At 42.3% G+C, this 12,400-nt stretch overlaps 1 protein-coding gene across 3 annotated transcripts; it reads left to right on the top strand.

Annotated features, from left to right (window-relative positions):
* Positions 1-10: 10 nt before the first annotated feature.
* On the top strand, positions 11-9,985 carry LOC116061199 (Usher syndrome type-1G protein homolog). Of its 3 annotated transcripts, XR_004896384.1 has the most exons (6): positions 403-456; positions 1,921-2,126; positions 5,089-5,533; positions 6,829-7,649; positions 7,961-8,137; positions 9,395-9,985. XR_004896384.1 is itself a non-coding variant. In XM_035997643.1 (5 exons), exons 1-4 carry the CDS (start codon positions 403-405, stop codon positions 7,645-7,647), a joined length of 1,524 nt encoding a protein of 507 aa, XP_035853536.1. In that variant the 5' UTR covers positions 11-402; the 3' UTR covers positions 7,648-7,649; positions 9,395-9,728. The 3 variants fall into 3 exon arrangements, 2 of the variants coding, with proteins under 2 accessions (XP_035853536.1, XP_031171062.1); XM_035997643.1 differs by lacking the exon at positions 7,961-8,137 and having other exon boundaries at positions 11-456; positions 9,395-9,728; XM_031315202.2 differs by lacking the exons at positions 1,921-2,126; positions 7,961-8,137 and having other exon boundaries at positions 19-456; positions 9,395-9,728.
* Positions 9,986-12,400: the final 2,415 nt, after the last annotated feature.

Below are 12,400 nucleotides of genomic sequence, written 5' to 3'. Positions count from 1 at the left end.
GTTTTATACAACATTGTTCTGTAATTGTAATTCCATTTTTGAACGCTTATATTCTGAAAGGGGCGGAGTCTCACCGTCATAGCCCCGCCCCCTCCTGACAACCTGCGCCCTCGTTTTCGTCCCCTAGCAACCAGCCTGTCAGCACGCTCCGTGCCTCTTCCAGGCAGTCCGCCCGTCCGGACCCGCCGCGACCCGGACAGAAAGTTGCCTAAATACCGATGCAAACCCTGCAGAAACCTCCATGTAATCAAACTGAGAGTGAGCCGGGGCTGCAGAAGCCGAGGGCGCCGCCATGAACGACCGGTACCACCGGGCGGCCAGGGACGGATACCTGGACGTGCTGAAGGAGGCCACACGGAAGGAGCTGAACGGCCCGGATGAGGATGGGATGACACCGACCTTATGGGCCGCGTACCACGGCAACCTGGAGGCGCTCCGGCTCATAGTGGCGAGAGGGTGAGTCCGAGCATCCGTCCCTCTCACCAGACAGTTAAATCATCCACAACTTCATCAACAATCATCCGTGAAAGCTTCCAGTGGGGCTAAAATAATTCCCCTGTCTGTTTATATAGCTAGTTAGGCTAATGGAAATAGCCTAAGTTGATTTTCCCTTCTTCAGTCCAAAAAAACTCACTTATTTTAAGATTACTAGCTAACGTTAGTCTTTCTTTCTTTATTATTTTCGTACTTTCTATGGAGACTTATTCTCTCCTGTGACAATATTTTGACAGTTTAAAAAATGTATATATTTATGCTATTATTTTTTTCTTTAAGTGAAAGTTTACTGGAAACTAGCCTAAGTGGATTCATCCCTTGTTCAATTAAAATCCTCCCTTATTTTAAGAAGAAGGCTTTAAATTTGAAACTTTAAACAAACTAAAATCAAGTCAGAGTTGACTATTCTGTAAACATTAAGATGTTAAAATGTAAATTTTTTTTACAAGAAGAGACGTCATGTCCCCAGTTTGCTGTTTGTTCATATAAAACATCTTGTTATCACCTATATATAAACTATCCAGGAGATGTATTCTCTCTTGTGACAGTTTCTGTTTATGTTGTATTATATTATTTTGACCATTTTGTCAGAAGTGAAAGTTCAATGGCAAGAGCCTAAGTTGGTTTTACCTTGTTCAATCTATACAAACTCACTTATTTTAAGAAGCAAGCTTTAAATAGCTTATTTAACTTGAGACAAACTATAATCAAGTCAGAGTTGACTATTCTGTAAACAGAAAGATGGTAAAATGTGAGGTAAAGACGTACTATGGCCCCACTTTGCTGTTTGTTCGTATAAAATGTCCTGTTATAAACTCTCGAGAATCCTCCAGCTTCACAAAAATAAACATTAGGATATATTTTACATTACTTTACCTCAGTTATCTGTGACGGCTCATATCAACATGAATATAAACACATTGAGCCACATATGTTCCTGCCCCCATCGCTGTTGTAATCTGCTGGAGACGGAGGGCTTTACATTTTAACAGCCTGATTACAGAGAAAAGGTCACTTGACGCCCTAATGCTCAAACATAAACACTCTATAGTCGTAGAAAGACTGTGTGCTGATGTATCCTAAGAGTGATAACTATATATTTCATCTCACAGATGGGGCTAATCCATTACATAGCAGGCCAGAGCCGGCGCAGCAGGTATTATGATCTAAATCTGATTCTGTTACAATATAGAAGTCATTGTAAACTCACAAGCGGCGGATCAACGATATGATATGCTCTGAAAGCCTTGTGTATTGCTGCGTATTAGTAAGAGAAAACTGAGATGATGATAAAAAGGTTTATGAGTTTGGGAGTAAGTCTATATTCTGTGAGATAAGTTGTAGCTAATGTATCCGAGACATCTTTTGTTTAAGCGTTATGAGACGAAGCAGCGTGATATTTACTGCCTGCTCTCTCTACGGCAGCAGATTAAAATGAGGGTAGAATGCTGTATGTCACGCTGCTGCTGGCAGGTTTATAAGGCGAGGAGTAAAGTGGAGACACAGGGAAAGGTCACAGTGATGGATAGGACATCTTCCTACTACGGTCCCTGGAGGAGGCAGTGCAGACTGGGCATGAAGCAAAGACTGACGACTAGAGCTGAGCTGCAGATCAAAGTTCACAGCAAAAGGTAAATGAGAAGAGAAGAGAAGAGATACATCTCGCTTTATAGGCTGTTTTTTTCTTTCAGTAACGTTTGAACATTTTATTTTCTTTCGTTTAGAGCTGCAAAGATTAATTGATTAGTTGTCAACTATTAAATAAATCGCCAACTATTTTGATAAACGGTTTGAGTCACACTCTGAATGGAGCTTGTTAAATGTGAACGTTTTCTAGTTTCTTTTCTCCTCTGTGACAGTAAACTGAATATCTTTGTGGACAAAACAAGACATTTGAGGACGTCGTCTTGGGCTTTTTGGGAAACACTGATCGACATTTTCACCATTTTCTGATATTTTATAGACCAAACCACTAATCGATGAATCTAGAAAATAATCGACCGATTAATCAACAGTGTTAATAATCGTTAGTTGCCGCCCTAGTTGAGAGAAGACTCAGGAATTTTACTGGGTCTTGAGGAGCTGCATTAATTCATGGACAAACTTAAACCTACACTGTCAATTTACTAGTCTCGCATTGCCAGACCTTCCTCCACGGCGCTGCGGAGGAAGGTCTGGCTATTCCACACAGCATTCTGGGATGGGAGAAAAACGTGTTCTGGTTTATTGACATTTCTTTGAACCAATCACAATCGTCTTGGGCGGCGCTAAGCGCCAGACGGAGCAACGGTGCCTCTGCAAAATAGCTTCGGGAAGAACTTGTTTTGGTGGAACGTGTACGTTCAAAAGTAGTTTTAGTCGTGCAACAGAAAACTCAGATTGGACAGATAGTCTAGCTAGCTGTCTGGATTTACCCTGCAGAGATCTGAGGAGCAGTTAGATAGTCCTCAGAAATCCACTGGAGGTTAGAACGCCAAGAGGAAGAGGAAGGAGACGGACATCCGGTGGAATTTCGGGTGGCACCTGAACAGTCCCGGAAATGAAATGTCATCAATATAGACTATCAATTTACTAACACAGGAACACTTACTGCTATTTTTTTCTCTGCTCCGATTGCAGGTTTGGGGGGCGAGTAAAGACCACCAGTCTCTCTGCAGTGTTCTGCTGCGTTTTTTCAGTTTACTGTCAAATCTCTCGACCCCATATCTGCGAAAACAAATAGCTGAAGTTCTGTCAGAAAAAAACGATGTTGTCATGTATCCTTTGCCATTTTTAAGTGTGCATACGGAGCTTTTTTTTATAGGTGGTATGCCTGCGTATCACGTAGACAACACTACAGATTTGGTCAAAAACCAAAGTATTGGACAAATAGATATTTTCCCCTGGTGGTGGCGCTAGAGGAATGGTGAGCACCAAAGTCTCCTGCATCATCCTCTGGGGACCATACATGTCTACACTACATTTCATGGCAATAAATCCAGCAGTTGTTGAGATATTTTAGTCTGGATCAAAGTGGCGGACTGACCAAAAGACCTACATTTCCAGATCCACACTGGCTAAAAACAGGATGTTCTTCCAATAGTAGTGGTTGGTTTCTGGGCCTCTGGGAAAATAATGAAGCTTGATGTGCAGTCTGCTGTGTGCCCTGTACGGGATGGGAACTTGAAGGCAACTATTACCAGAGGACAGGAAAGTTTGTGGGCTCAACAAGCACTTTTTAGTCCAAAGGGCCCCTAAGAGGTTGGGAATTTCAGTTGAACTTGAGTTGTTTGTACTCATGCTACAGACACATTTCAGTTACTACCAAAGAAAGTATGGAAGTTTAATACCCAACCTTAGACTGGGTAAACCCAGCCCGATCTGCCGGCGATTTGATTTGAACCTGCAGCTCAGGCTGGAAACCTGTACGTTTATCTATCCTGCTTCCGTTACAAATCTGCGGGAACCAGTCACAAACTGGCTTATCCACCTTGGCGCGCTATTGGCGGGTTTAACACGATGACGATAGAGAAGCGACCAAGCAGCTTTTTGTTTACATTCAACATGGCGGCCACCGAAGCGCAGTAACCCGTTGATGCCGCTGTCGCTGCTACGTCACCCAGATCGTTGGTCTGATTGGTTGAAGGACTATCCAATTGCGCCCAGAGGCATTTGAACTATGCCCGTTGATCACGCCTCTTGTGCAGTAGAAAATCCAGAGCAGACTCCCCAGACTAATGTTCAATCTTAAAAGCCTAACCCAGCCTTTTATGTTGCTCGTAAACAGGTGGCCGTTTGAGGTTTGTGAATCATCTCTGAGTCAGAGCTCCTGGCAGAGCGGCAGACGCTTGTGTTACTATGTGAGACAGTTCGGCGTGATACCTCCTTCGTGTTACTGCAGTGATACATTTCTTGCCGTGTGCCTTTTGGAATATGATCTGCTGCGCTGCCCTTTCAGCTGACGGGGAAATATATACGAGTAAAATATGATGCTGCTCTGGAACATAAAAATAAACCACAAACGATTGGCTCTAATATCAGATTATAGACTGCCTGGTTTGCTGACGGGAAGTGCAATCAGGGTTCAGGCTGATAAAGGTGGTGACCGTGCAGAGTGTGGTAACAGTGTCTCTGGGTGTCTGCAGAAAAAAAGGCTCTTGGTGTGTGAGATAAATAATGCAAAGTCACCTCTGTCTTGTTTAACCTGCAGCATTTCAATTATTGATCAGGACTCCTGATCAATGAAATGAAGAACAAAGCCTAACTCTTGCGTGTATGCCAGTTCTGGGATTATCTATGGTGGCAGTAGCTCAGTCCGTCAGGGGTTGGTGGTTCAATTCCCTGTATGGACCAAGTACGAGTGTGGACTGGTGGCTGGTCATGTGTGTATTACAGGCCTGTGTGTAGTGTGTTTTAACAACAGAGTGAAAAAATTCTAATTCCCCCTCTGGGGATCAATAAAAGTATCAATTAAGATGAGGGATATTGTGCATGACATGAATTGGCTAAAACCTGCAGAACACTGGTGTGCTCCTTTTTAAAATGAGTAACAGAAATCATACTGTATGTGTGAATCTGGTAACATGGCAACTTGTCTCGTCCCCTGTCTTCCAGGGGCGACCCGGACAGGTGTGACATCTGGGGAAACACACCACTTCACCTGGCAGCTGCCAACGGCCACCACAACTGCCTGTCCTTCCTGGTGGCTTTCGGTGCCAACGTGTGGTGTCTGGACAACGACTACCACACACCGCTGGACATGGCCGCCACCAAGGAACACATGGACTGTGTTCGCTACCTGGACTCCATCGCTGCCAAGCAGATCACCCTCAACCCAAAGCTGGTCAACAAACTCAAGGACCGGGCGTTTCAAGCCGCCGAGCGTCGCATCAAAGACTGCGCAAAGCTCCAGAGGAAGCACCGTGAACATATGGAGAGGAAGTTCATGAAGGAGTCAGCGGCTTTAGACAACTTGGATGCTATCAGCTTTTCTAGCTACGCCAGCGGCAGCACACTGAGCAAGTTCAACACTGTCACCTCCAACATGCCATACTCGCAGGTGGTTGCTCTTTGACTTTGTGTTAAAGTGGAATATCACCTCCGGGTTAGCTACTGTTCCATTTGCTCTTGGTTCTCAACATATTATACCACTGAAAGTTTCTTTAATCACTTTTTATGAAAAGCTGCCAAAACATAATGAAAAAAGAGTTTTAACAAGCACCTTCCTTGAAACCAGCATTAACTATTTTTGGCCACTGGGGAGCAGCAGAATAACCTGTAAACACAACAATGATGTTCACCTCGTAAGGTTGATATGGAAAAATCTTTAAACATATCCTCATACAACGGTTCGTATGATATCTTTGAACAAGTTAGGCGCACGTTTTTCTGCGTTATCCTACAGTAAGAGCGGTGCAGAACCTGTTTAGGCAACCAAACTACTTGGTTAGGTTTAGGAAAAGATTGGGGTTTGGGTTCAAATAAGTACGTTTTTTATGTAACTTACTCATGGCGTTACTTACGTATGTTACGTAACAAAAGTATGTTAAAAGAAGTGGACTTTTGCTTTCACACAGGACGCAAACAGAGATGTCTTGGGTGAAAGTCCTGTGGTATTTGACCCATCAATCCACCCCGACCTCCTCCCTACGCCGACTTTGTTGCTCTTTATAATACGTCGCCTGACTTCCTCCTTGAGGCAGCCCTGTACGTCCTGGCACGCGCTTACGTGGGTTATATACAAATTAAATAGTGCATTACTTTTTCAAGGGTATAAGTATAAACGGCGAATTTTTATACAGGCTGACTTGTTAGCAAACAGGAGCAACACTAGCATTTATTTCATCAGTCGTGTTCCTGACCACCTGCTGGATGTAAGTTGAAAAGTCACTCTCCTTTTAAAGCTCTTGTTTGGTCTCCACCTGCTTAGGGGAGATATCTGTCTCTTTAAGAGTCGGCTAGTAACTAATTTTGTCTGTCGTTTGGACTCTTTGCCAAACATCGTATCTGTAGTCTTTATTCGTTAAGAAAATAATTGCTTTTCAATTCTTTGTCTAAACAATGAGGTGCTCGCATTTTACTGTCTCGTAAAGTAGTAGATACTATTTTATTGTAGAAAATGAATCATAAAACTCCAAGATCATATTTCAGTTCTTTAGAAAGACAAATGAAAGAAACCCTAGATTGTCTGCCGAGGTCTCGTGGAACAGAGAGCAGCTTGAAAAGGGGGCAAGACTTTGACTTTATTTGAGTTTTAACAGTGATTGTTTAAAGTCATGCGGGTTTATTCATTCAGTGGTCTAAATGAAATTGAGCAGTTTTTCTTAATTCTTAATGTCTATACTTTCCTCTCAGGCCACCCTGCTCTCTACAGCCAAGGGCAAGGCCAAGATACAGAAGAAGCTGGAGAAGAAGAAGCAGGTTGATGGATCGTTCAAGATCTATGAGGACGGGAGGAAAAGCGTGCGCTCGCTGTCCGGCCTGCAGCTCGGCAACGACGTCATGTTTCTCAAACAGGGTACATACGCCAACTCCAAGGAGCGCTCTCGCCTCAACATCCGCGACATGTTCCACCCTGACAATGACGACGACGACGGCGTCTCCCGTGCCATGAGCGACCCGGGCCTCCACGAGGCTGCGTATTCGGAGATCAGTGCCGACTCCGGACGCGATTCCCTGTTCAACCGCCCAGGGCTCGGCACCATGGTGTTCAGGAGGAACTATTTGAGTGCAGGCATGTTTAGTACCGGAGCACGGGAGGAAGGGAGTGTAGTAGGGAGTGAACCTGTGGGCCGGGCACCCAATGTTCGTCTACGAGGACGTCTGCCCCGCCGCTCGCCCAGCTTCGATGAGGACAGTATCGGCAGCGCCTTGAGCCTGCAAGAAAGAAACCTTCAGGAGTTGCCCTGGGAGGAGACTGACGTTGGGTTGGATGAGGACTTTGAGCCGGAGAGCAGTCCGCTGGAGACCTTCCTGGCCTCTCAAAGCCTCAGTGAGTTCATGGCGATCTTCAGGCGGGAGAAGATCGACCTGGAGGCTCTGCTGCTTTGTTCAGATCAGGACCTCGCCAGCATTCACATCCCTTTGGGCCCCAGGAAGAAACTCCTGGACGCCTGCAAGAAACGTCTGGACACCATAGATGAACCAGAGGCCATTGAAGACACTGAGCTCTGAAGGTCAGTGTGAAGGAATCTACATTTTGTTTTAAATGGGAAGCACCACTCTCCTTTCAGAGAAACCGTTGATGTCTCACATAAGCTACTGTTTCTGCATGAATCCGCATGTTGTGTAGATGACTTTTAGTGGAGATGACAGACATCACAGAAGTGTGAGAATATAAATAGGTGTAGATGGCCTTAAAGCTGTGGTGGGCACTTTATTTTTGGCGTTGCTGGGCAAAAATTCCATCAAATCTTTCAGCATATTGTAATTCAAGTGATCTGAGATAAAACTAGACTGGTGCACCTCCTCTTGGCTCTGTTTCCAGGCATTAGGGCCCAATCAAAAACTAGAAAAGTGATCAGGTGATTCGCCGCAGGGTTGTGAGGCAGTGGGAGTGTCACTAAATGGCCCATGTGTGACGTCCAGTTGATATGACAGTTTCCTATTTACACATCCAGCTGACACAGAGCAACACTGTCATTTATCTGTCCACCTGACAAATGTAAGTCCAATATTTTCTCTTTTTTAGCTCTGTATTTGGTCTGTACCAACTCCTGAGGGAAATATCTGTCTCTTTAGCTGCTAAATGCTCAGCTATGTTCACCAGCTAGTCTCTAACTTTGTAGACTCTCTCAGAAGCAGACTTTCCCATCTGGTAATTCCATCTATTAACATGTATTTATTTCATTCACTATATAATGATATAATTTCTCCATATCGCACTCCTGTAGCTGCACCTAACATAATCCAATGGAGATCCACGGACTACAGCTTCCAAAACGACCGCACAGATTTACCAAGGCGTGCCTAATAAATTTAACTTTAAGCTCCTGCAGTTGCATATTTCTCCAACACAGATCTTTCCCTTGAATGTGGCTGATTAGACCATTTGCTCATGTGGGCATGTTTGACATCAAACTAACATCATCATACTTTTGTTGCACTTAACTCTGGATGATTCCTTTTAAGTGCATAGAGTTTAGTGACCAGAGCAAACTCCTCCGAACAATGGCTCCACCCAACTCCAACCTGAGCAGAGATCTAATCAGCCAGAGTAACTGAGAACAACTGTGTGGGTTAACAGCAGAGCCTTTTTACCGGCTAAAAGTCACCATCTAGTGGCGACTTATGATTACAACGAGAGGCCTGTAAATCATTTTAGTACCATGACACTAGGCCTGCACGATTCAGGGAAAAATATGAATCACGATTTTTTAGCTTAGAATTGATATCACGATTGTTGTTTTCTCACGAAGTGTAATGTTTATTGCACACATGAACCGAACATGACAAAACAAAACAAATTGGCAGTACCAAACATAGATTTTTTTGGCACCTATAGCACATTGCGCATCACCACAAGCCTGTAAACACAGAGGCTTCAATGAATACAGAAAATGTAAATGAAAAGTACATACTGGCCATTTAAGTACAGTAGGCTACCAAAAATAGTGACATATAACACATTGAACTAAATATGGCCCTGATACAGGCTCTATCTGATCTCCTTGAACATGTCTTTACAGAATTAAAACATGTTAATGTCAATATCAAATGCTTTCAATAAATTAATTGAAGGAGAATTTCTTTTTTTTTCTTTTTTTAATCGAAGTCATTTAAAAGTTAAACGGGTGAATGGAGATCACGATTTTATAACGATTTATCGTGCAGGCCTACATGACACTTATGTTGATATTTCATTATACATTTTTATCACAAGAAAGTCATATATACTCTTTTTTTTCTCATCTATTTACAGGATAAACACACTTGATGCTCGCTATCCAGACTGAAATTTGGAAAAGAAGTTATCAATGCTTTATGGAAAAGCTTTGCCACGTACTGTACACATGGATACATGTTTTTTTTAATGGATTTCTTTCCAGTGAAATGTAGCCTGACATGTTATCTTTGCATACTGTATTAATTCATGTATCAGTGAATGTACTTAACCCTTTGAATATAGTGTTTATTATGTCTTCGTTGTACAGTTTTCTTACTTTAAACATGTTATTTTACTCAACGGCACATACACAATGGCGACTTAAGACTATTATTTTATGGATGCAAATAGCCACAGACTGACTGTTACTCGGCAAACACTGCTGCAAAAGTGAAACAAAAGGGTGCTACTGTGAGGTTATGTGAGTGTGTGCTAGATAACACTGTTATCTCAGGTTGCTCCGGGGCGTATATGGTTTCACTGAAGGTCCGTCTGTCTGCGAACTCTGTGAGAGTATGACTGTGCATGAATGTTCATTTTATGTTAGTAAAAAGAAAATCAGTTTTTTATCAATATATGTACCCACAACCATAATTATCTTTTATTAAAATAAAGTGAAAACCATTATCATTTTGTGTGTGTGAATATATTTGGATATAACCGAGCAGTGTTTACTGAATATAAGCTTCGCCCTTGCACCCTTCACGTGTCATTCTCCGGCAAAATGAGTGACACCGACGGCTGATTAGGGCTTAGTATAAATAAAAACAACAAGCTCAAGGCTGTGGGAGGATGGAAGTGGAGCTGGCAGGCCGCCTGGTGCTCTTATGTTCCCTTCTCACTCCAGCTCTTCAGTCTTTACACTCGCGTCCTGTCTCTCAAAGAACTGATTTCAAAATATATGCTGACTTCCAGCGGTGGAAGAAGTATTCAGATCCTTTAAGTCCTGCGTCCTGTGTTGAAAATGGTACTTAAGTAAAAGTATGTAAGTATCATCAGGAAAATGTACTCAAAGTATTAAAAGTAAAAGTACTTCATGCCGAAAAATCCTCCCATTTTAGAAACTGGAAACAATCCAAACAGTTGTGTGTTTAATGGTTTAATCATTTCAGCTGGACTTGTAGGTCAATTAGTGTTGGGTAGTATATAATAAAACATCTTATTTTATAAACTACATGTGTTTTGTGTGGAAAACTTAATTTGTAAAGTAACTAAAGCTGTCAGATGAATGTAGTGGAGTAAAAAGTACAATATTTCTCTCTGAAATGTAGCGCAGTAGAAGTAGAAAGTGGCATGCAAAGAAAAGACTCAAGTTAAGTACATGTGCCTCAAATGTGTACTTAAGTACAGTACTTGAGTAAATGTACTTAGTTACATTCCACCACTGCTGGATTCTAAAGAACTGAATGTTTTATCGCTGATATGCTGCTACATTATGAAGCATCCAGACCTCTCAGGTGGTCTGGATGAGGCCTGCGTTCTGTCCCCAGAGTCTGAACTAAACACAGAGAAACAGTCTTTATGCTTCACATATCTAGAACAAACTCCTAGAAAAAAACTGCAGATCCGCTGCAACTCTCAGTTCTTTTAAATCAAGCCTGAAGACTTTTCTTTCTTTTCCTTCTTTATCTTTTTTTATAACTTTGTTGATTGATTTTCACATGTAGAAAAAAAAACAGTTTCAATCTGTCAATCAATAGTTATAGTTGTCAGTTCAGAACCAAGGAAAAATTACAACAAACAACCCCCCCCCTACACACACACACACACACACACACACACACACACATATCTCCTCCAGAGTAAAGATACATAGATACATTTTTTTTTATTTTTATTTTGGTAATGCAACTCCATACACATATATACATTATACCAATGTAATATGTATATCTCACATTTGAAAATACAAACAATAGAAAATAAAATAATAATTCAATTAAATAAAACAAATAAAAGGCAGCCAGAAAGGGAACCCGCGCAGCATCCTCATACCCATTACATACACACTGTTACCCACAAATACTGTACAAACACATATATCCATGCCTGCACATCCATAATTATCCTCTATCCACCAATGCCCCACCTTCCCTCTAAAAGTCAGTAGTAATACTATATTCAAAAGACATCCATGCATGTCCGTTTATACATAGATACATTAATAAATTAAAAGCAAACACACAAAATGAAAGCCATGGATTGGATAAAACCGGGCAATCCAGTACAATGCTTAATCCCAAATATTGTGACATGCTGTGCTATTGACATGTGACAAGAAGGGATTCCAGGTCCTTTTATATGTGTAAGCTGTACCAGACAGGGTTAACCTTATCCTATCACTTCTTTAATCCAGCTGAAGACTTTTATTTGTGACGCTAATTGTTCATTAATTACACTGCACTGTAACTTTTATTATTGTGTTTCATGCCTGTCTTATTCTACTTTAGCTGTTTTATGTTCTCTTCAACTGATGTTTTTTTCGACAGCTCTTTAACGTTTAATGCACTTTGACTCGCCTTGTTGCTGAACTGTGCTATACAAATGCAGCTGCCCTGCCTCGCCCGTTTTTTTCTCTGCAGTATCTGCAGTCCTTTAAGAGTAAAATACACAGTGTGTATTTTAAATAGTCAGCATGGCCTCAAGCCCAGAACACTGGCCTTTCCCCAGAAGAAAAAGCAGCGCTGACACCAGATATATGTGCATACATAAACTCTCCCCTATCCCAGCTTTAAAAACACACCCCAACTACCAGGAGCACAGCGCAGCGTCTTCTCCTTTTTTATTTTGGACCTTTCCCCTGGTGAAGAAACAACAGAACAGCCACTGTTTATCCACTCCTCTGCTCTTCTCTCTCCCTCTCTTTTCCCAGGACACTTGCCAAGGTTACAGAGATGCGAGGGGAGGGGAGGGGAGCCGACACAAAGGAACACAACAGGGGGGGGTTGTGAGCGACATGCAGAATACATGAGACACCAGAGAGGAGGGAGAAGTCGACTCTGAGCTGAGCTGCTGCGGTTTTGTTGTGAGGATATTTTTTGA

This window comes from Sander lucioperca, chromosome 22, assembly GCF_008315115.2.
Source record: "Sander lucioperca isolate FBNREF2018 chromosome 22, SLUC_FBN_1.2, whole genome shotgun sequence".
Classification (NCBI taxonomy): Eukaryota; Metazoa; Chordata; class Actinopteri; order Perciformes; family Percidae; genus Sander; species Sander lucioperca.
Note: the sequence above shows the minus strand (reverse complement) of the source record. Positions and strands in the feature narration are given on the sequence as shown.

Coding starts and splice junctions, on each gene's coding strand:
- LOC116061199 (XM_035997643.1), top strand. CDS start 403: ATGGGCCGCGTACCACGGCAACCTGGAGGCGCTCCGGCTCATAGTGGC. Junction 457..1,920: donor CGGCTCATAGTGGCGAGAGG/GTGAGTCCGAGC, acceptor TCTCTACGGCAG/CAGATTAAAATGAGGGTAGA. Junction 2,127..5,088: donor ATCAAAGTTCACAGCAAAAG/GTAAATGAGAAG, acceptor CCTGTCTTCCAG/GGGCGACCCGGACAGGTGTG.